At 46.5% G+C, this 18,729-nt stretch overlaps 7 protein-coding genes across 7 annotated transcripts; 5 read left to right on the top strand and 2 right to left on the bottom strand.

Moving 5' to 3' along the window:
- Window positions 1–34: 34 nt before the first annotated feature.
- GGI43DRAFT_111296 (Mpv17/PMP22 family protein) lies at window positions 35–1,310 on the top strand. Its single transcript, XM_083198923.1, has 2 exons — window positions 35–638; window positions 722–1,310. The coding sequence occupies exons 1-2, from the start codon at window positions 223–225 to the stop codon at window positions 1,113–1,115; spliced, it is 810 nt and encodes a 269-aa protein (XP_083058708.1). The 5' UTR covers window positions 35–222; the 3' UTR covers window positions 1,116–1,310.
- On the bottom strand, window positions 1,281–3,430 carry GGI43DRAFT_410629 (cytochrome P450). The gene is made up of 3 exons (XM_083206633.1): window positions 2,789–3,430; window positions 2,177–2,728; window positions 1,281–2,119 (listed from the first exon to the last, which is right to left on the bottom strand). Exons 1-3 carry the CDS (start codon window positions 3,251–3,253, stop codon window positions 1,505–1,507), a joined length of 1,632 nt encoding a protein of 543 aa, XP_083058707.1. The 5' UTR covers window positions 3,254–3,430; the 3' UTR covers window positions 1,281–1,504.
- A 1,855-nt stretch (window positions 3,431–5,285) lies between these two features.
- On the top strand, window positions 5,286–7,873 carry GGI43DRAFT_111258 (major facilitator superfamily domain-containing protein). The gene is made up of 5 exons (XM_083198922.1): window positions 5,286–6,185; window positions 6,246–6,300; window positions 6,354–6,413; window positions 6,463–6,991; window positions 7,042–7,873. The coding sequence occupies exons 1-5, from the start codon at window positions 5,542–5,544 to the stop codon at window positions 7,536–7,538; spliced, it is 1,785 nt and encodes a 594-aa protein (XP_083058706.1). The 5' UTR covers window positions 5,286–5,541; the 3' UTR covers window positions 7,539–7,873.
- Window positions 7,874–8,297: 424 nt separating this feature from the next.
- GGI43DRAFT_111181 (ankyrin repeat-containing domain protein) lies at window positions 8,298–12,841 on the top strand. The gene is made up of 3 exons (XM_083198921.1): window positions 8,298–9,602; window positions 9,656–10,463; window positions 10,520–12,841. The coding sequence occupies exons 1-3, from the start codon at window positions 8,504–8,506 to the stop codon at window positions 12,735–12,737; spliced, it is 4,125 nt and encodes a 1,374-aa protein (XP_083058705.1). The 5' UTR covers window positions 8,298–8,503; the 3' UTR covers window positions 12,738–12,841.
- A 615-nt stretch (window positions 12,842–13,456) lies between these two features.
- On the top strand, window positions 13,457–14,802 carry GGI43DRAFT_424212 (glycoside hydrolase superfamily; the record flags this gene model as incomplete). The annotated part of the gene is made up of 3 exons (XM_083208338.1): window positions 13,457–13,500; window positions 13,588–13,689; window positions 13,755–14,802. 3 exons carry the CDS (start codon window positions 13,457–13,459, stop codon window positions 14,800–14,802), a joined length of 1,194 nt encoding a protein of 397 aa, XP_083058704.1.
- A 299-nt stretch (window positions 14,803–15,101) lies between these two features.
- On the top strand, window positions 15,102–17,456 carry GGI43DRAFT_111133 (snoRNP complex protein NOP56). Its single transcript, XM_083198919.1, has 3 exons — window positions 15,102–15,403; window positions 15,472–16,594; window positions 16,652–17,456. The coding sequence occupies exons 1-3, from the start codon at window positions 15,234–15,236 to the stop codon at window positions 16,895–16,897; spliced, it is 1,539 nt and encodes a 512-aa protein (XP_083058703.1). The 5' UTR covers window positions 15,102–15,233; the 3' UTR covers window positions 16,898–17,456.
- A 451-nt stretch (window positions 17,457–17,907) lies between these two features.
- On the bottom strand, window positions 17,908–18,465 carry GGI43DRAFT_385813 (ubiquitin family-domain-containing protein; the record flags this gene model as incomplete). The annotated part of the gene is made up of 2 exons (XM_083203706.1): window positions 17,908–17,994; window positions 18,091–18,465. 2 exons carry the CDS (start codon window positions 18,463–18,465, stop codon window positions 17,908–17,910), a joined length of 462 nt encoding a protein of 153 aa, XP_083058702.1.
- Between the last annotated feature and the right edge of the window lie 264 nt (window positions 18,466–18,729).

The following is an 18,729-nucleotide window of genomic DNA, read 5'->3' as shown; positions in this document are numbered from 1 at the left end:
GCCTTGTCAAAGGATTCAGCAAAGGAAAGGCGTGGCTTTGATTCGTATTTATAATAGCGCTACTTATATTCAGGAGTCTCACCCCCCGGCCCGGCTTGACAAAGTTGATTTATTCAAACTATGATATCATATAGAATATCAGCTTGAAACAAAATATAAAAGAAAAAAAAGAAGGGAAAGAAGGGAAAAGCGTTAAACGAATAAGAAAAGTATTCCACAGGCATGGCGTCGTCTCCTTTTCGCTCTCTTATCCGGCGGCAACTTCAATTGGCGTTCCGGCCAAGGCACCAAATCCGCGCCCAGTCATCCTCATCACCACAGTCATCGTCACAAATTCAAGATCAGATATCAAAACAATTACCAAACAGTAGCGTGGCCACAGCAGCAGCAACAACAACGCCAAATGCAGTCATTTCTCGTCCACTATGGCAGCGTCTGGGGCCGGTAACTCGCATGGCCCAGGCTTACGGGCGATCTCAGCACAAGAGGCCTTGGGTGACTCAGACGATAACTACAACGTTCATATTCTTCTTGGCCGACCTGGGTGCTCAAAGCACAAATGATGATGATTACGACCCTTTGAGATCAGTCCGAACTATGATCGTCGGAGCCGGTATGGCCATTCCCGCTTATTCATGGTGAGTACCTAGACATATATTCTCTGCTGTTGAGTTTCACACCAAAAATGTCATGCTAACTGCCCGTCTTTTCACCCCTAAAGGTTTATGTTTCTTGCCAAACACTTTAATTATAAATCTCGTGCACTCTCTCTGGGAGTCAAAGTACTCATGAATCAGTTCATTTTTGCCGCCAGCATCAATGTCTACTTCTTTGGCATGCAAGCTTTGCTCGCAGGTCACGGCATCGGCGGCGCTATCCAGCGCGTCAAAGATACCTGGGTCACAAGCTGGACCAATTCCTGGAAACTCTGGCCCTTTGTCATGGCTTTTAACCTCACCTATATACCGCTGCAATATCGATCTCTCTTCAGCGGCATTGTTAGCGTCTTCTGGCAAGCCTATTTGAGCCTTTTGAACCGGTGGGCCGAGACTCGCGAAGCTGAAGCCGCAGAGTCATCAGTAGCAGCACCTATTGCGCTTGTTGAAGCTGCGTGAAGAAGTTTTGATGCTGCAAATACAGATATAAAAAACCAATTCAAGCATATACGGATGGCGATTGTGAGTAAAAGGCAGGGACCTAGAAATAGACGGGAAACTATTTCTTTAAAATTAGTTAGACTTTTTTTTTGTTAGATTTCATAAATGCTAGATAGCAAGCTCATAAGATCATTTCGTCATTATTTCTGAGTCATCTAATTTGTATAAAATGCCTCTATAGCACCCAGCTAGAAACATCCCTGCGAATGAAAGGGTATTCGTGTTAAATACCGCCAATTCTAGCAGTACCATCTCAATCATGCTCTCGCGAGCTTGACATAGCAATCTTTTGGCAGATTTACTAACCTCTCTACAATATCCGCTCCGTTTAACGATGAATCCAACTTTTAGAACTCAAAGCTCCATATCAACAGCGTAATCACCACCCTCAGCTTCATATATGCCAGTCTCTTCCCAAAGCACTGTCTAATGCCGGCTGAGAAGGCGAGATTTGGCCCAGCGTGCGAGTCAAAAATTTCTTTCTCTTTACCATCGGCATTTTTTACAACTTTAAGCCACCTCTCCGGCTTAAACCGAGATACATCTTCTCCCCAGGGGAGGACTTTATCTTTGGTCTCTTGTGATTCCAAAGAGCACGACATTTCGCGAATCGGTAAAGCAGGCTCTGTAATTGATGGGCCCGTCAGCGACATCATTATGTCTGTGCCCTTGGGAATTTGATACCCTAATATCTGTGTGTCACAAGTTGATCTTCGGACGATGAGAGTTGCAATAGAGGCGTATCGAAGCGTTTCTTCCATGACGGCGTCCAGATATGGAACAGAAGTATCGCAGATTTCTTCTATCGTGGGCAGTCGAGATGTTTGGCAAGCATCAAGATGAGCGTGTCGCAGGGCATCCCGAAGCCGAGTCTGGACTGACTGGTAGGTTGACATGTATTTCACCCACCAACACAAAGTAGCGGCGGTGCTATCGTGGCCGCCAAGGAGGTATCCAAGAAGCTATATATCATCATTAGAATAAGCACATCAGAAATAAATTGCCTTTAGTGGCCTTACTTCATCTCGAATAGCAGGCGAGTAGTAGTTTGGTAGTCGCCCATTCTCCTTCGCAGCATTCATCTCTCGCCATAGCAGTTGATCTAGGGCACTTTTGCATTCAGGTAAGCCGGCTAAAGTAAGTCTCTGTAGACTCTTGTCAGTCTGACGCATTATTAGAGTTTTCCTGTTCCAATGAGCTCGCGCATGCTTTGAATTGAGCAAAGCGAGGGTTTGTGAAAATGAAGGAAACGGGCTTGCTTGAGCTATCGACACCATTTCTGGGATGTTGAAGAGACCTTCAAGCTCAGGTGTGATAGGAGCTGGTGGAAAATAAGCAGGCTTGCCCTCGACGTTAGGAAATGTAGGGTTAATGGCTTGCACATGAGCAATCTCGTGCTGTAGAGCAGGGCTTGTATCCTCCATTCCGAATGCAACAGCGCATATCATATCAAGTGTTGCTGAATAGAGATCGTTGTTCACTGAAAATGGTCTGCCATGTCCTTTGGACGCTTTCAATTTCCATAGTGCAATGAGAACGAGAGCTTTCTCATAAATTTGAGGTGCTGATGCCTAATACTGTCATTAGAATACAGTTCCTTGCCTGGAAGGACGTTCAACCTTGGCACGAACCTGTTTAAGAAACTTGGGTTTCATTAGATCTCGGATAAGCTTCTTGTGAAATTGGAACTGAGGATCTGCAGTCTGCATCGTGAAGTGAAAATTTGGAGCCACCACTCCAATACACTCTTTATTCCTATCACCCCTATCAAATTCTCTTGATCGTCGCGAACAGATATCTACAACCCCACGATAGTCGGTCACCAGAACAGTGGGCCGGCGAAAAGGGAATAGGAAGACCTGAGATACAGGAGCACCGTGCTCTCGTGGCTGGCTCCATAGCCACTGTCGACGGTATTTTGCTTTCTTGAAAAGTGGCGCATCTCCGAAGAATCTTTGGGCTGACTCTAGGTTGTATGGGATTTCGGGCAAGGGTCTGGGCAGTGCAGCCTGATAAACGGCATAGATCATGAATGCGACGATCAACCCAGCAAAAAGGAGCAGGTGAACGTTAAGATCAACCGAAAGAGAAGTCATATCGTAAATATGATAACGGCTCTTGCGCTACTTCGAAAGAAGATGGCCAAAAGGCGATAAATAGATTCGACGTGAACCCGGGAAAAATAAACATCTATCTTCGTTTTATTTGATCGTGTTTTAGAAGTCAAATTCATGTGGGCCATGCGATTTGTGGGTGACTATGGATACATGCAGTCTAAATAAGGTCTGTGTTCGTTCAAGTGAGCAGTAGCTCATCTTTCTATCAGAAATACAGGACTGTTGGTCGATAGCAGCAGTGACCAAGAGACTGTTCGTGTGACTACTATCCGCGGCATTGATCCACAGTTTTCACTTCTAATTCAATGAGTCGAACGTAATAGTATAATAGTTAATTTATTTGAGGGTGAAGCATCAATCAGCTGCCCAATATAATCCTCTGAGGATTCATTCCTCTGCCGCAAGGCTCGGAGGAAAGTCCCAAATGAGTTGGCAGGATAGCCGGGTAACCCATTATCAAGCTGGGCTATCATCCGCGGCCCGCATACAGCTACAGCCGGATTAGCAGATCATCATCTGTTTGCCTATTGTATGCCTCTCCAAAGGGCATATCCACACGGGGACAGTGAATCGGCGAATCAACAATAGAGCAAGCACGGAGCATCGACAATTTAAAGTCATAGCTGACACCACTCTTACGTGGGTACCTACATACACCACAATGCACGTTGGTAATCTGCTATTGATCAAACCCTACGAAGTGCTCCATACGCAGCCCCAAGATCCAGCCACAATGGCCATCAATTTGCCAATACATGTGGTATTCAACGTCCAAGCTGCATAGCACCGTAGCAATCCATAGTCACTTGCTTCGTACGAGGACCACAGGAAATATTAAATCCAACCACACGAACAGAGCACTACTGAGCCGCTCCGCAACTCCACCTTGTTACGGCCGACGCCTTACCGCCGGGCGAATCCATCGAGTCAGTTGCAGAGGTTGAATGGGGAAAGTGGTTGTACTGGCATGTGGGCGGCTATTCATATATTCAATGGACCAGCCAGAAGAGTCAACTAATGGCTATCCGGATTTGAAGATGCAGGTAGAGTTACATCAATATGGAGCGATATCCGGGAGCGATTGATAAGCTCTCAGGGTCATCTGCACATGCATGTTGGGTTACGCCACCTTTGACCTGGCATTCGTTTTCGAATATGTAGTTTTCACTCCAAACAAGTTAGAATATATTTTCTTCCTTATTCTTTCTTTCTTTCTTTTTTTTTTTTAGGGTCACAGTTGTTGTAAGTAGATCTCTGCTCTGGCCAATAGGAGATCTATGTCTCATCCCTGCAGCAGGTCCTTGTGAAGGTCAAGGCGAGAACACGGGTCCCTGTAAGTTCAATGCTTTTGGTTGTTTGCTTAATAGTATAATGGCATTACGATTCTGCTAGCGTCTATTGTATGTTGGATGATATGGGAAGTATCACGATTTGTGGTTCTGGGAGAGCTCAGACGGCCTACTGCGTGTAATTAGTGCCTCATATGCACACATCAGTGGCCAAATATCTCAAGCACTGAGAATGACAAACAGAGGGCAAGTTATATTACCTGGATCGCCTCCAAGGTGGCGCTGCTGCTGCTGCTCTGCCTTTACTATCTGCTTCCCAATTTTTGCTTCCCGATTTTTGCTTCCCGATTTTTGCTTCCCGATTTTTGCTTCGCGAACAGCAGTTTGCTCGACGCTTCATGTCACATTCCAGCAAGAGTCTTTGTTGCAGCAACCGCCCAAGTACAAACATGCATACACGGTGTAGGTATGTAAATATGCGGTCACTGAACCACCGTCGCCGCAAACATTGAAGGTTTGATATGGGGGAAATTTGGCAAACCGCTATTCAGGAGCTGAATTCAAGCTACCTTATATGGAGCTACTGCAGCATCTCGCCAGCCCTTACGGATACTGATGGCTGAAATTCGAAATTGCAATGTCTGACCTTTAGTTCTCAGATGCTTTTAGCACGTGCACTCCAGATGAGCGCTAAAACAAGAGCGCTAAAACAAGAGCCCTGTCAGCCATCACTCAGCGCCTAGGGTGGCCTAGATCTGGCGATGATGTGCCTGGCAGCCGGAGCATGCAATGGAACGTCATCGGGGGCCCCAAGCTCTGCTGACATTCTTACAGTGCACATCTCGAACTCTCCTTTGTTATTCTTCATCTTCTTTCATGTCCTGACGCGATCGCAGCAGCCGCTCTTTTGGTAGAGATTAGAGCCCTTCTTTTTTGGGTGCACCATCTTTAAATGCCATCGTTTCTTGCGCCGGCGCCATGCTTTCAAAGCTCTTCTCGACGGCCGTCAAGCTCGCACTGCCGTCATCGCAGCCCTCAGCTTCGTCCAATCCTTACCGGGCCTTGAGCCAAGATGAAGACGCAAACGAAGACAACGAGAGGCCTGATGGACCATCTCACGCATCCGATGCAGATTCGCAGCTAAAAAACCATCGAGATGCGGCCGCGATGCTGCTCATCAAGCTGGGCCGCTCACCAGACGAGGTCATAACGGTTTCCCCAGCCGACGACGCCCGCATCCTACGTCGCATCGATCTCGCTCTGCTTCCACTCATGCTCTCCGTATACTTTCTCCAAGCTCTCGATAAGGCTACGCTGTCATACGCATCAATATTTGGCCTGATCGACGACACAGATCTAGTGGGCGACCAGTTCTCGTGGCTCGGCAGCATTGTTTTTCTAGCTCAGCTTATTATGCAGCTGCCCATAGCTTGGGCCCTAGTTAAGCTTCCTATTGGCAAATTTACCAGCGCTATGGTTCTCGCCTGGGGGATTACTTTGACCTTGATGACATGGGCGCATAATTTTGGACAGCTGATGGTTTCCCGTTTCTTTTTGGGTGCTTTTGAAGCTTGCGTGGGACCAGCCTTTGTTGCTATCACGCAGATGTGGTGGAGACGAAGGTATGATATTGCTTTGGGGCTGTTGTCATAGGGCATCGAATAACACTAACACTTCGATAGAGAGCAAACGCTGAGAATCGGATCTTGGTACTGCATGAATGGCTTGACTTGGGTGGTAAGTACACGATGGTGACTTTCACAATCTTTTTGGCCACTAACAAGGTGTAGTTTGGGAGTCTTATTACATATGGACTTGCCAGTATTCATTCACCTTTGAGGCCATACCAGGTAAGGAAGACCGCTCTATCTCCATGTCTCTTTCTCTAACATGGTGAAGATTATCTTTCTTTTCTTCGGTATCGTTACGGTCGCAGTCTCTGGGGCTATGTTCTTCTGGATGCCGGATTCCCCTACCGAAGCGAAATTCCTCACCGACGATGACAAGATTATTGCAATAGAGCGTCTTCGCAATAATCAGATGGGAGTCATGTCGCGAGAGTGGAGATATGCTCACTTTTTTGAATCCCTAAGAGACATCAAGACCTGGTTATGGGTCATCATGATCTTTTGCATCTCAGTACCTTCCAACGGCATATCTACGTTTGGGCCACTCATCATCCAAAGTTTTGTGACGGATCCGTTCCAGACAATATTGTTCAACGTACCAGTTGGATTCTCTCACGTTTTGGCTGTTTCATTGAGTGCGTATGTCTCAATGAGGTGGAAGCTCAAAGGGCCAGTCATTGCCATTTTGTGCATCCCACCAATCATCGGCTTTTCGATTCTGCTGCATTTCCCACATGACATTGAGCATAGAGCAGTCTTACTTGCAGGATATTTCTGTCTTTCCACTTTTACAGGCATAAGTAAGTTTTATTCTAATCCAACGACATTTTGTAATGCTAACACCCAGCAGCACCACTCATCTATTCCTGGTCGGCGCAAAACACAGCTGGAGATACAAAGCGCAAATGCACATCAGCACTCGTGTTTATCGGTTCATCTGCGGGCAACATTATTGGTCCTTTGCTTTTTACACCAGACGAAGCGCCATCATATTCACGAGGTTTACGCGCAAATGTTGTGTTTTTCACCCTGGTCATTGTACTTGTGGGAATTACATCACTATATCTGAAATATCTCAATTCACATCACGCCAAGCGCAGAGTAGCACTGGGAAAGAGTGCAATTGTTTTGGATATGAGCTTAGAGACTGCAGAGGAGGTGGAGCGCATGCAAACATTAGAGCGAGCGATGCGAGAGGGAACTCAGAGACTCTCTGTGGAAAACGGAGATACCCGGCTAGAAGGGGACGATGAAGAAAGCGGGGTTCAAACTGAGGATGTCAAGGGCCGAAAGGCTTTTGCAGATATTACGGACCTCGAGAATGAGGATTTTGTCTTTGTATTTTGATTTGGTGGCGTCATGAGAACGATGATGGATACCCAGGTTTTGTTTGTATTGCCTCCAATACTATCTTCAAATAATGTTAATGAAGCTCTTACCATATCTATGTCATAAGCAATGGGATATTGACATTGAATAGATTACTTCCCACTCGGCATAGCCACAGGATTAGCGATTATCATTTGACAGCTGTAGATACATGTACCGGGCCTATACTGCAGTAGCACTCTGAATCATTTTTCCAAAATAAAGCATACGCAATGTAGCTATGCATAGTCATCTACCTCTTAGGTCGAAATTAGCTTACGATAACCTCATATAAGGTGCTAGAGTAAATAAAATGCAAATTTGTATATACATTACGTATTCTTTATTTCTAATTTATAAAATATGTAGGATTTGCGCACTTTTTGCGATATCCACCCCAGGTGTCGATGATTGGTCCACGGACGGGTCCCCTATATTCAGCTACAATAAGGGGACATAAGTCTACGAACGGCTAAAAATAAAAAATACACCTAAGTTTGTATGAGCAGAATTCTACGCAAGTTCAACCATTATTAAAATCTCCAATTTAGGTAGGATAATTAAATAAACTTAGAAAAATAATAAATTAATGTCTTTTAAAACATTATAATATAAAAATTATGCTGTATCTATTTTGTAGATTTATTTATTGATTTTTAAATTATGTAAGTTTTGGTGTGAGTTGGCGTAGCGTTCGCAGACTTTTGGCCATTAACTGTACCTGCAGCCTGGTTTTGTGCCGCCTCTTTACCCAAGGAATACATATATGCTAGGGACGAGGCTCCTATTCTGGATGCCTTGTTTAAATACATCTTTTAATTGGTGAGCTTGTACTCGCGATCCCTACTGGAGTTGTTACACTCATACACGACTTTCGCTCATCTACAAGTTTACGGATACCTTGGCCAGAATTGATCGCCCTTGTTCTAAAGCAATCAGGCAATATGATCACGGAGAAGAATGAAAACGTTAAGATCATTGCCTCGGCCCAGAAAAAGAGAAGACGTTCGATCAGTGACGATGCTGGGAGGTCGGCCGCCGGCACTACTGAGCAAAGCTTGGCGCATGAAGAGTTTACTGTCGGCTGGATCTGCGCTCTAAGTGTAGAGTACGTTGCTGCCCAGGTGTTTCTTGACGAGAAATATCAATCACCAGAATATGTGCATCCCAGTGACGATAACGACTATACACTGGGCAAGATTGGGCGGCACAATGTAGTTATCGCCGTCTTGCCCAAAGGGGAGTACGGGATTTCAAGTGCTACTGGCGTTGCAAAGAATATGTTGCATAGCTTTCCAAACATTAGAATCGGTCTAATGGTTGGCATTGGCGGCGGCGCCCCAAGCCAAAGGCATGATATACGGCTGGGTGATGTCGTGGTTAGTGCTCCTTGCGATGGAACCGGGGGCGTTTTCCAGTACGACTTTGGCAAGGCAATCCAGGATGGAACTTTTCACACGACAGGATTTCTAAATCAGCCACCAAGAATTCTCCGAACTGCAGTGAATGGGCTTGAAGCGGATTATGAGATTCACGGCCACAAGCTCGAAGAGGCTATCAACAATGTTCTTGACAAGCTACCAAGGCTACGGCGAAAGTATGGGCGGCCGCTGCCAACCAGTGACATACTCTATCAATCGTCGGTGATTCATCCTTTGGATATAGAGGAGAATTGTGCGAGCCGCTGTGGCGATATCTCATCGAATATAGTAGTCCGGCTTGATCGGACTGAGGAAGATGATAATCCCGCTATCCACTATGGCTTGATTGCCTCGGCAAACCAGGTGATGAAGGATGCCCTTATTCGAGACAAGTTAATTAAAGAGAAAGACGTTTTGTGCTTTGAAATGGAAGCTGCTGGACTAATGAATCAATTTTCGTGCTTGGTTATTCGTGGCATTTGTGATTACTCTGATTCTCATAAGAACAAAGAGTGGCAAGGCTACGCAGCAATGACAGCCGCAGCATATACAAAAGATCTTTTATCTAGAATCTCTCCAAGCAAAGTTGAGACTGAGAATCGGATTGCAGATATTCTTCAGAGTCAGTGTTGACCAGCTTGATAATGATAGTGAATAAATATTAACTGCTTGCAGATGTCCATGAAGATGTTGAAGAGCTTCTTAGGGTACATTACGACCAAAAGCACCAGGAAATTCTCAATTGGCTTACGCCAATTGATTTTGCCCCCCAGCAGAGCGACTATATTAGGATCCGTCAGCCAGGAACTTGTCATTGGTTTTTAGCCTCAGACAAGTATTTGTCTTTTATAAAATCCGACAAACAGACTCTATTCTGTCCAGGTGCCCCTGGAGCTGGGAAGACTATTATGAGCGCAGCCGTTATCGATGACCTTCTCTATACTCAATACAAAGATGATGCCAGTGTAGGAATTGCGTATCTGTACTGCGATTTCAGAAGGCATTATGAACAGAAGACCCAAGATTTAGTTGAGAGTCTACTGAAACAGCTAGTCCAGAAACAAACCACGATACCAGAATGTGTGCAGGCTCTCTATAAAGAATGCAGAAAGGAACTGAGAAGGCCATCTTTGGATGAAGTGTCAGAAGCATTGCGCACTGTCAGCAGTATTTACTCCAAAGTCTTCATCCTTATCGATGCACTGGATGAGTGCCAAGACACAGGTGGGTGCCGCAAAAACTTTTTGTCTCGGATATTTAAACTTCAAACAGAAAGGAATATAAATATCTTTGCGACTTCCAGATACATCCAAGATATAGTCGATGCATTTCACCAAAGTATCTGCTTCGACATCAGTGCAAAAGATGAGGATGTGCAGGCATATCTGGATAATCATATGGCTAGGCTCCCGCCATTTGTATTAAGAAGCCCTGATTTACAAAACGAGATAAAAGCTAAAATATGTCAACGTTCTAATGGAATGTGGGTTATTTGCGCCGAATGTTCTACTGAGAACTCTCAAGTCTAACTAATTGCAGGTTTCTTCTTGTGCGACTCCATATTGACTCTTTGGCCCAGATGCCGACAGTAGGGCATATCAGACAAGCGTTGCGAAATTTGCCTCGTTCGCTTAGCAAAATATATGAGCAATCAATTGAAAGAATCGAAAATCAAGGAGAATTTTTACACCAATTGGCAAGAAAAGTCATAATCTGGCTCATACATGCTAAAAGGGTTCTTTCTACGACTGAACTTCGACACGCCGTTGCAGTTCAGCCGGGGACCTTGGAATTAGACGAGGAATTCATTCCAGACAGAGAAACTTTAGCTTCTATCTGCGCTGGCCTAGTCACGTATGACGCCGAAAGCAACGTTCTTAGATTAGCGCACTATACAATCCAAGAACACTTTGAGGGTGAAGGGCGATCTTGGGTTCAAGATGCAGAGACAGAACTCGCCACAGCTTGTGTCACGTATCTCTCATTTCGCGCATTTGAGAGCGGCATTTGCAGGACTAATCTCGAACATGAGGAGCGGAAAGCATCGAATCCGTTGTACAACTATGCTTCGAAGCACTGGGGCCTCCATGCTCTTACTTCTATAGAGACACAGCCGATCCTAGATTTTCTTAATTCGGAAGTAAAGGTATCTGCCGCTACCCAGGAATTAGTCAGGGACAATATCACCTTCTTCCAGGGGATAAACGTTGGCTATGGAACTATAGGCATTCATCTCGCGGCGTATTTCGGATTGGAGAATATGGCTACAAACCTGCTTGAAAATGGGCATGATCCAAATGCTAGGAGCTGGGATGAAAACACGCCACTTTTTTGGGCCATTAGAGGCGGGCACCAGGGCATGGTCAAACAACTGTACAATTACGGCGCTCATATTAACGTATGCAATGGTATGGGACGGACGCCGCTTTCCGAGGCAGTCTCCTGCGCAAACGAGGATATCACAAAGTGGCTGTTGGGAATTGGTGCCGAGATTGAGGCAATAGGTCAAAGGGGTGGAACGCCGCTCCATTGGGCTTCAGAAATGGGTTGCGTGAATATCGCCAAAGCACTACTGGAAAATGGCGCTGAAATTAATGCAATAGATGAGTTTGGTCAGACGCCGCTCTTCTGCATTTATAGGGACGAGGTGGAGGATATCGCCAGGCTCTTGCTGGAGCATGGAGCTGATGCTAATGCAGCAGATGAAGACGGCAAGACAGTACTGATGCAGGTCGCAGACACTGTCGAGGATCAGGAGGCTAGATTTAATGTCACTAAGCTCTTGTTAAAGCATGAAGCTGATGTTAATGCAGCAGATGAAGGCGGCAAGACAGCGCTGATGGTCGCTATAAACCCTGCCGGGAATAAGAAGTCTAATATTGATATTATAAAGCTTTTATTAGAGCATGGGGCTGATATTAATGCAGCAGATAGATACGGCAAGACAGCGCTGATGGTTGCTGCAAACCTTGTCGAGGATTTGGGGGGTGATAATAGTATCGCCAAGTTCTTGCTGGAGCATGGAGCTGATGTTAATGCAGCAGATAAAGACGGCAACACAGCGCTGATGGCTGCTGTAGATTATCTGGAGGATGGGAAGATTAATATTAATATCGTCAAGCCCTTGCTGGAGCATGGGGCTGATGTTAATGCAACAACTAAAAAGGGCCGGACAGCGCTGATGGACGCTACATTCCCTGACGCGGATGGGGCTAATATTGATATCATGAAGCTCTTGTTAGAGCACGGGGCTGATATTAATGCAGCAGATAAAGACGGCTTGACAGTGCTAATAGTCGCTACATACCCAGGGTTATTCGTTGAGGAGGCTACGATCAACACCATTAAATTCCTGCTAGAAAATGGTGCCGAGATTAATGCTGCAGATAAAGACGGCCAGACAGCACTTATTTGGGGCGCTAAATTTGAATATGAGGAGGATGAAGACATATTCGGGAGGTACACATGCAGAGAGCGGCTCATTACGCAGGCTAATATTACCATCATCAAGTTCCTGCTAGAAAATGGCGCTGAAGTTGACGCAGCAGATGAATCCGGCCAGACACCACTTATTTGGGCCGCTAAAACTGGAAACGAGGATGTCATCAAGCTGCTGCTGGAAAATGGTGCTGGAATTGATGTATCAGATAAAAATGGGTTGACGGCACTCTACTGGGCCAATTCAAAGGAACAAAGAGAAATTGTCAAGTTGTTGCTAGAGCGGGGAGCAGATGCGAAAGGCATTTGCGTGATATGATGATGAAGGTCGGAATGAAGCTGAGGGTATCGTGGAAGGCGATAAATAAAGAAAACGCACTCCGTATATACATGCCTTAATACAGTTACAGCACAATATCCAAGTACATGTAGGTACATGTAGTCTTGCGTTCAATGTTAGTACTAAACACAGCTAAAGTGACAAGCAGACGATGTATATCAGCAGGTTACATCCAAGGCTATATGTAGACAGCTAATTGGTCAACGGGAATTTGATCTACTATGTGGTTTACTACGTATGTTCCTGCTAAACAGCTAAAGCGAGTTTGCACATGGGCATTGGCTCGTTTGTGGGCATGGACAAGCAAAAGATGAGCTGTCGATGAGGCGGTGCTAGCCAGTCAGCAGCTTCGACAGCGCATACAAAGTGGAGGCTGGGGCGAAAGCCGCGACAGCATCTGAGGCCGCCGTTGAGTTGTTCCACCATTACTGGACTGCCAAGCGACTTGTTCGTTATTTGTTCATATTATTCCAAAGAAGAAATAGACAAGGGGCCATATTTGTGTTTGCCGTTACAAGTATATAAAGGGCAGCTGTTTGATCGAATGAACTAGTCTCTCAACACAGCTCCTGCTGGATACCAACAACATATTTCGTCATAGGGATCTAGCTGTCCCCAAATACCTCATCCTCCTTGCGGGCCTCATTTTATTATTATCTTTCATCCCAATCTCTAATTACTTTTCATCTCAAATAACCATGTCTGAAGGCGGTTACCGTTCAGTCGCCTACTTTGTGAATTGGTATGTACCTATGATCTGGTTACACAACATTGGTGCCTAGGTATCTGTGGATGCATCTTCAGCTGATACTAACCCTGAGCCGAAAAGGGCCATCTATGCTAGAAAGCATAGGCCGCAAGACCTTCCCGCCGAGAAGCTTACTCACGTTCTCTACGCCTTTGCTAATGTTAAACAAGACAGTGGAGAAGTGTAGGTTATCTGTGTTCTCCTTCTATCTTAGCAGAGATGCACTCTGTCTAACATTATATATGCAGACATCTGACTGATGGCTGGGCGGACACGGACATTCACTGGGAAGGTGACTCATGGAATGATACTGGCAACAACATGTATGGCTGTCTCAAGCAGCTCAACCTCCTTAAGAAACGCAACCGAAATCTCAAAGTTCTGCTGTCTATTGGCGGCTGGACTTATAGCGGCAACTTCAAGGGACCAGCCAGCACCCAGCAGGGGCGCGAGACATTTGCCAAATCCAGTCTTGAGCTTCTGAAAAATCTCGGTTTCGACGGTCTGGATATCGACTGGGAGTATCCTCAAAATGCTGATGAGGCCAGAAATTTCGTTGAGCTTCTCGCCACTGTTCGCAGAGAGCTGGATGCCTACTCAGCCACGCTTCCAAATTACAGCCATTTCGAGCTGACTGTAGCCTGTCCTGCGGGGCCCAATCATTTTCGAAATCTTGATATTCCAGGCATGGACAGATACCTTGATTTCTGGAACCTGATGGCTTACGATTACGCTGGCTCTTGGGATCAGTCGAGCGGCCATCAGGCCAATCTCCACGTGTCGCGTGACAACCCTGCATCTACACCGTTTTCTACCGACGCGGCCATTGATCACTACACAAGAAATGGTGTAGCTCCCAGCAAGATCGTGCTCGGAATGCCTATCTATGGCCGTGCATTTGAGAATACAGACGGCCCTGGCAGGCCATATAACGGCATTGGCGAGGGTTCTTGGGAGAATGGCATCTTCGACTACAAGGTTCTTCCTCTTCAGGGCTCACAGGAGATTTACGACCAAGCTACTGGCGCCAGCTACTGCTATAACCCGCAGACGAGAAAGCTGGTTTCTTACGATACCCCTCATGCCAGCAGAGTTAAAGCTGGGTATATCAAGGAGTGGGGTCTCGGAGGCGGCATGTGGTGGGAGAGCAGCGGTGATAAGGAGGGCCATGATAGCTTGATTGGAATTGTTGTTAATGAGCTTGGCGGACCCCGAGCGCTCCAGAGGAAGGATAACTGCATTGATTATCCGCAGTCAAAGTACGACAACTTGAAGAATGGATTCCCAAATAACTAAGAGCTGGGAGGAGCCAGTGAAAGACTCTAGATTGGCATCTGAGAATATATAGAAGAATTAAAGTAAAATAGAGCAAGATAGAAAAAAAAAATGAAAAAATGATTGGGCATATCCGCTTCATCACTCAGTAGAAGCCACCGATTCACCGCATTCTCATTCTCAGCTACAGGTTACCTTTAGTTCACCTTCTTCCCAAACCAGACGAGCCCCGCTCTCGCCTCACGTGACATATCCCACATCGAAGTCCCTCCCGGCTGCAAAATTCTATTGGTCCGTGCGCTAATGCTCCAAGCTACCAGAAAATTTCGTCGACTAAAAAAAAAGTTTGGATGCGAAGATCTTGGAAAAAACACCAAACCGAAAAGCTGCCTCCAATTGCAGTCACCGCGTCTCTCCTCTCAATCTAACGGCGCCGCCTGGACAGAGATACAATGGCGCACGTAGATTACGTCCTTTTTGAGGCCGCCCTGGGCTATGCCCTCTTCAATGTGGTGCACCAGGCTGATGCTGTTGGCGCCAAGTTGAAGGAGGTGCAAACCGCCGTCAACGAGCTGCCCAAGTTCAGCAAAATGGTCAATCTCGTCAACTTCACTCCTTTCAGGTAATACCTTCTTCCTACTTGACTATGAGCCATCAGTTGGGCCAGGAATTGACATGTTTGGATAATAGCGGCCACGTCGAGGCTCTTGAGAACGTCAACCTGATTTCTGAGGGTATCGTTTCCGACCAGCTCAAGTCGGTCCTTGAGCTCAATCTCCCCCAGACGAGCGGCAAGAAGAGCAAGATTACTCTTGGTGTGGCGGAGAAGAACCTTGGTGGTGCCGTCAAGGCTCAGTTCCCCGGCCTCTCTATCGAGACGATCGAAACCTCAGTGGTTGTTGCCGAACTTATCCGTGGAATTCGTCTGCACGCTGAGAAGCTGCTGAAGGGCCTCCAGACTGGTGATCTCACCAAGGCCTCCCTCGGTCTGGCCCACGCGTACTCTCGTGCCAAGGTCAAGTTCAACGTCACCCGCAACGACAACCACATCATCCAGGCTATTGCCACCGTCGACTTCCAGGACAAGGGTGTCAACGGCTTCTTCATGCGCCTTCGTGAATGGTACGGCTCTCATTTCCCTGAGCTCCAGAGATTCACCTCAGACAACTACACCTACGCTCAGCTCGTCGGTGTGATTGGAAACCGCAAGCTGCTGTCCGATGAGAAGCTCCACGACATTGCCGCTGTCCTTGGTGAGGATGGAGAAAAGGCCCAGGCTATCATTGATGCCGCTAAGGTGTCTATGGGTTACGATCTTACTCCCACAGACTTTGAGATCATCGATCAGCTCTCTCAGCTTGTCCTCAAGCAAGCCGATAACCGTCGATCAACCTCCAACTATCTTGATGAGAAGTTGAACCAGGTCGCTCCCAACCTGAAGGCCCTGCTTGGATCCAGCGTTGCTGCTCGTCTCATCTCCCACGCTGGCTCCCTCACCAACTTGGCCAAGCTCCCTTCATCAACCCTGCAGATTCTTGGTGCTGAGAAGGCTCTCTTCCGTGCGCTCAAGACCAAGGGTAACACTCCCAAGTTTGGTCTTCTGTTCCACGCCGGTGCCATTGCCAAGGCTAGCAAGCAGAACAAGGGCCGCATGTCTCGATGCGTGGCCAACAAGGCTTCCATGGCTTCTCGTATCGATGTCTTCTCTGATGAGCCTTCCACCCGCTTTGGCGATGCTTTCAAGCAGCAGGTAGATGAGCGTCTTGAGTTTTACGCCACTGGCAAGCGCCCCACCAAGAATGCAGATGTTATCGTATGTTACAATTTCCTCTAGCTAATTTCTTCTAACCACAAACTAACTTGAAACTAGAAATCTGTCATGGAGTCTCTCGGAGATGCCGGATTGGACCTTGATGAGGACATGGTTGATGCCCCTGAGGCTGCCTCCAAGAAGGAGAAGAAGGACAAGAAAGAAAAGAAGGAGAAGAAGGACAAGAAGGAGAAGAAGGAGAAGAAGCGCAAGCGTGATGAGGACGAGGATGTTCCTATGACCAATGCTGATGATGACAAGAAAGACAAGAAGAAGAAGAAGAAGTCCAAGTCAAAGGATGAGTAGAGTGCTTCCCAGCACTTGGAGGCTTCGACTGACTCAAAGTCCATCACTGAGGTAGCCCAACCAGAGGAGTCCAAAGATGGCGGCGAAGAAGATGAAGCCTTGACTCATGAGAAGACCGACGAAAAGAAGAAGAGCAACAAGAAACTCAGCAAGAAAGAAAAGCTGAGCGCCGTGTCTGATCTAGCTATGTCGCAAGCCAGCGGAACTTTTGCCCATTCTGCCCTGGACTCTTTGGTGATGGCTGAGGAAAGTGAACTCTCGCAGCCAAAGCTCAAGAAGGACAAGACCAAGAAGGCAAAGGAAAGCAAGACTCCGAAGGCTGAGTAAAGCTTGGTTGCATTAGAGATGTCGGCTCTGGACCTGGGGTGGTATCTGCGCTTCACTTTTGAGGGAGTTGTAAGGAAATCTGGAAATGGCGTTCAAGGGAAAACAGCTTTGCTACTAATTTTTTGTACATATAAGGGATGCATACCCTATCTCGATGTTGCATTGTTCGATTTAACTCAGGTTATTGGCATCAACATAATTGAATTAAAGTTTAAAAAATTACAATCTGGCTGTCGCGTGATACATCGTGATGCATATGACGGAGGCTACTGAAGTATACAATGTATAAGAAGGCCCCATACTCGGTTAAAGTTAGATCAACTAAATCGCAAAATCTTTCGTGCAGGGCCAAAATAATTTGGATATCGAATTGCAGTATAGGCCTATCGCGTTATCAGTCAAATGGGTCTTATCTCCCACACGACATTTCAGCATTCGATATTCCGATAATCACGACTATTGTCACAGAGGTACCAAAAGTTTATACGACATTCATTGCACATTGTCACATGAACTACAGTTCCCGAAACTCCAAACGTGTCTTAAATCAAGCATTCATTACCAGAAGCCGCCGGATGTGCTCTCTATGCTACATCAACGCCTTTGTTTGCTATGGCAGTCCCATGGCTCCAGCTGTCCAATCCACAAAATTTTCATTCCATTTTAAAAAAGTTTTTTGTCGTTTACTGCTTGTCGAAGACGTAGGTCAGGTGGCAGCGACCGCAGTACTGACGATCAGGCATGGCAGCCATGAAGACACCAGCGCCGCACTAAAAGGCAAACCCATGTTAGATTCCAAATACTTTTGCCACAATGTTCAGGGAGTTTTGTAAGCCGCATGGAAACGGCAAAACGGGGTTACTCACAGTGTCGCTGGGGCACTCTCGTCGCAGACGCTCGATGTTACCATCGTTGCTGACCTTGTAGTACTTGAGGACAGCCAACTTGGTCTTCTTGCGCTTGTGCTTGATCTTCTTGGGGGTGGTGTAGACCTTCTTCTTTCTCTTCTTGGCACCACCACGCAGGCGCAGGACCAGGTGGAGGGTAGACTCCTTCTGGATGTTGTAGTCGCTCAGGGTGCGGCCATCCTCGAGCTGCTTACCAGCGAAGATCAATCGCTGCTGGTCCGGGGGAATGCCCTCCTTGTCCTGGATCTTGGACTTGACGTTGTCGATGGTGTCGGAAGACTCCACCTCAAGGGTGATCGTCTTCCCCGTGAGGGTCTTGACGAAAATCTGCATCTTGCCTAACTGGAAGGGTTAGATTTTTTGCCTAGCAAAAATTGCTGCGTGAGACGTCTGGGGAGAGAAGAAGCCGTCGATGTTGCAAATTAACTCTGCGCCATCGACGTCGGGTATTTGGGAAAAGAGCTCCGTAAAAGCATTCAAGAGAGAGACATCAAAGATGATTCCCTCATGACGCTCACAGAGCTCATGGAGGGCAGGTATAATTGCAGCATCTTTCAGACATACCTCGACAATAAAATTACTGCCGTCCTAAGCAAT

Source organism: Trichoderma evansii (genome assembly GCF_050947405.1).
Source record: "Trichoderma evansii strain SZMC 28006 chromosome Unknown GGI43scaffold_16, whole genome shotgun sequence".
In the NCBI taxonomy this organism is placed as follows: Eukaryota; Fungi; Ascomycota; class Sordariomycetes; order Hypocreales; family Hypocreaceae; genus Trichoderma; species Trichoderma evansii.
The sequence above is the reverse complement of the archived record's forward strand: the minus strand, read 5'-3'. Positions and strand labels throughout refer to the sequence as shown.

Coding starts and splice junctions, on each gene's coding strand:
- GGI43DRAFT_111296 (XM_083198923.1), top strand. CDS start 223: ATGGCGTCGTCTCCTTTTCGCTCTCTTATCCGGCGGCAACTTCAATTG. Junction 639..721: donor GCCATTCCCGCTTATTCATG/GTGAGTACCTAG, acceptor TCACCCCTAAAG/GTTTATGTTTCTTGCCAAAC.
- GGI43DRAFT_410629 (XM_083206633.1), bottom strand. CDS start 3,253: ATGACTTCTCTTTCGGTTGATCTTAACGTTCACCTGCTCCTTTTTGCT. Junction 2,729..2,788: donor AACCCAAGTTTCTTAAACAG/GTTCGTGCCAAG, acceptor TGACAGTATTAG/GCATCAGCACCTCAAATTTA. Junction 2,120..2,176: donor CGCCTGCTATTCGAGATGAA/GTAAGGCCACTA, acceptor GATGATATATAG/CTTCTTGGATACCTCCTTGG.
- GGI43DRAFT_111258 (XM_083198922.1), top strand. CDS start 5,542: ATGCTTTCAAAGCTCTTCTCGACGGCCGTCAAGCTCGCACTGCCGTCA. Junction 6,186..6,245: donor CAGATGTGGTGGAGACGAAG/GTATGATATTGC, acceptor ACACTTCGATAG/AGAGCAAACGCTGAGAATCG. Junction 6,301..6,353: donor TGAATGGCTTGACTTGGGTG/GTAAGTACACGA, acceptor AACAAGGTGTAG/TTTGGGAGTCTTATTACATA.
- GGI43DRAFT_111181 (XM_083198921.1), top strand. CDS start 8,504: ATGATCACGGAGAAGAATGAAAACGTTAAGATCATTGCCTCGGCCCAG. Junction 9,603..9,655: donor GATTGCAGATATTCTTCAGA/GTCAGTGTTGAC, acceptor AACTGCTTGCAG/ATGTCCATGAAGATGTTGAA. Junction 10,464..10,519: donor TGTCAACGTTCTAATGGAAT/GTGGGTTATTTG, acceptor AACTAATTGCAG/GTTTCTTCTTGTGCGACTCC.
- GGI43DRAFT_111133 (XM_083198919.1), top strand. CDS start 15,234: ATGGCGCACGTAGATTACGTCCTTTTTGAGGCCGCCCTGGGCTATGCC. Junction 15,404..15,471: donor GTCAACTTCACTCCTTTCAG/GTAATACCTTCT, acceptor TTTGGATAATAG/CGGCCACGTCGAGGCTCTTG. Junction 16,595..16,651: donor CCAAGAATGCAGATGTTATC/GTATGTTACAAT, acceptor ACTTGAAACTAG/AAATCTGTCATGGAGTCTCT.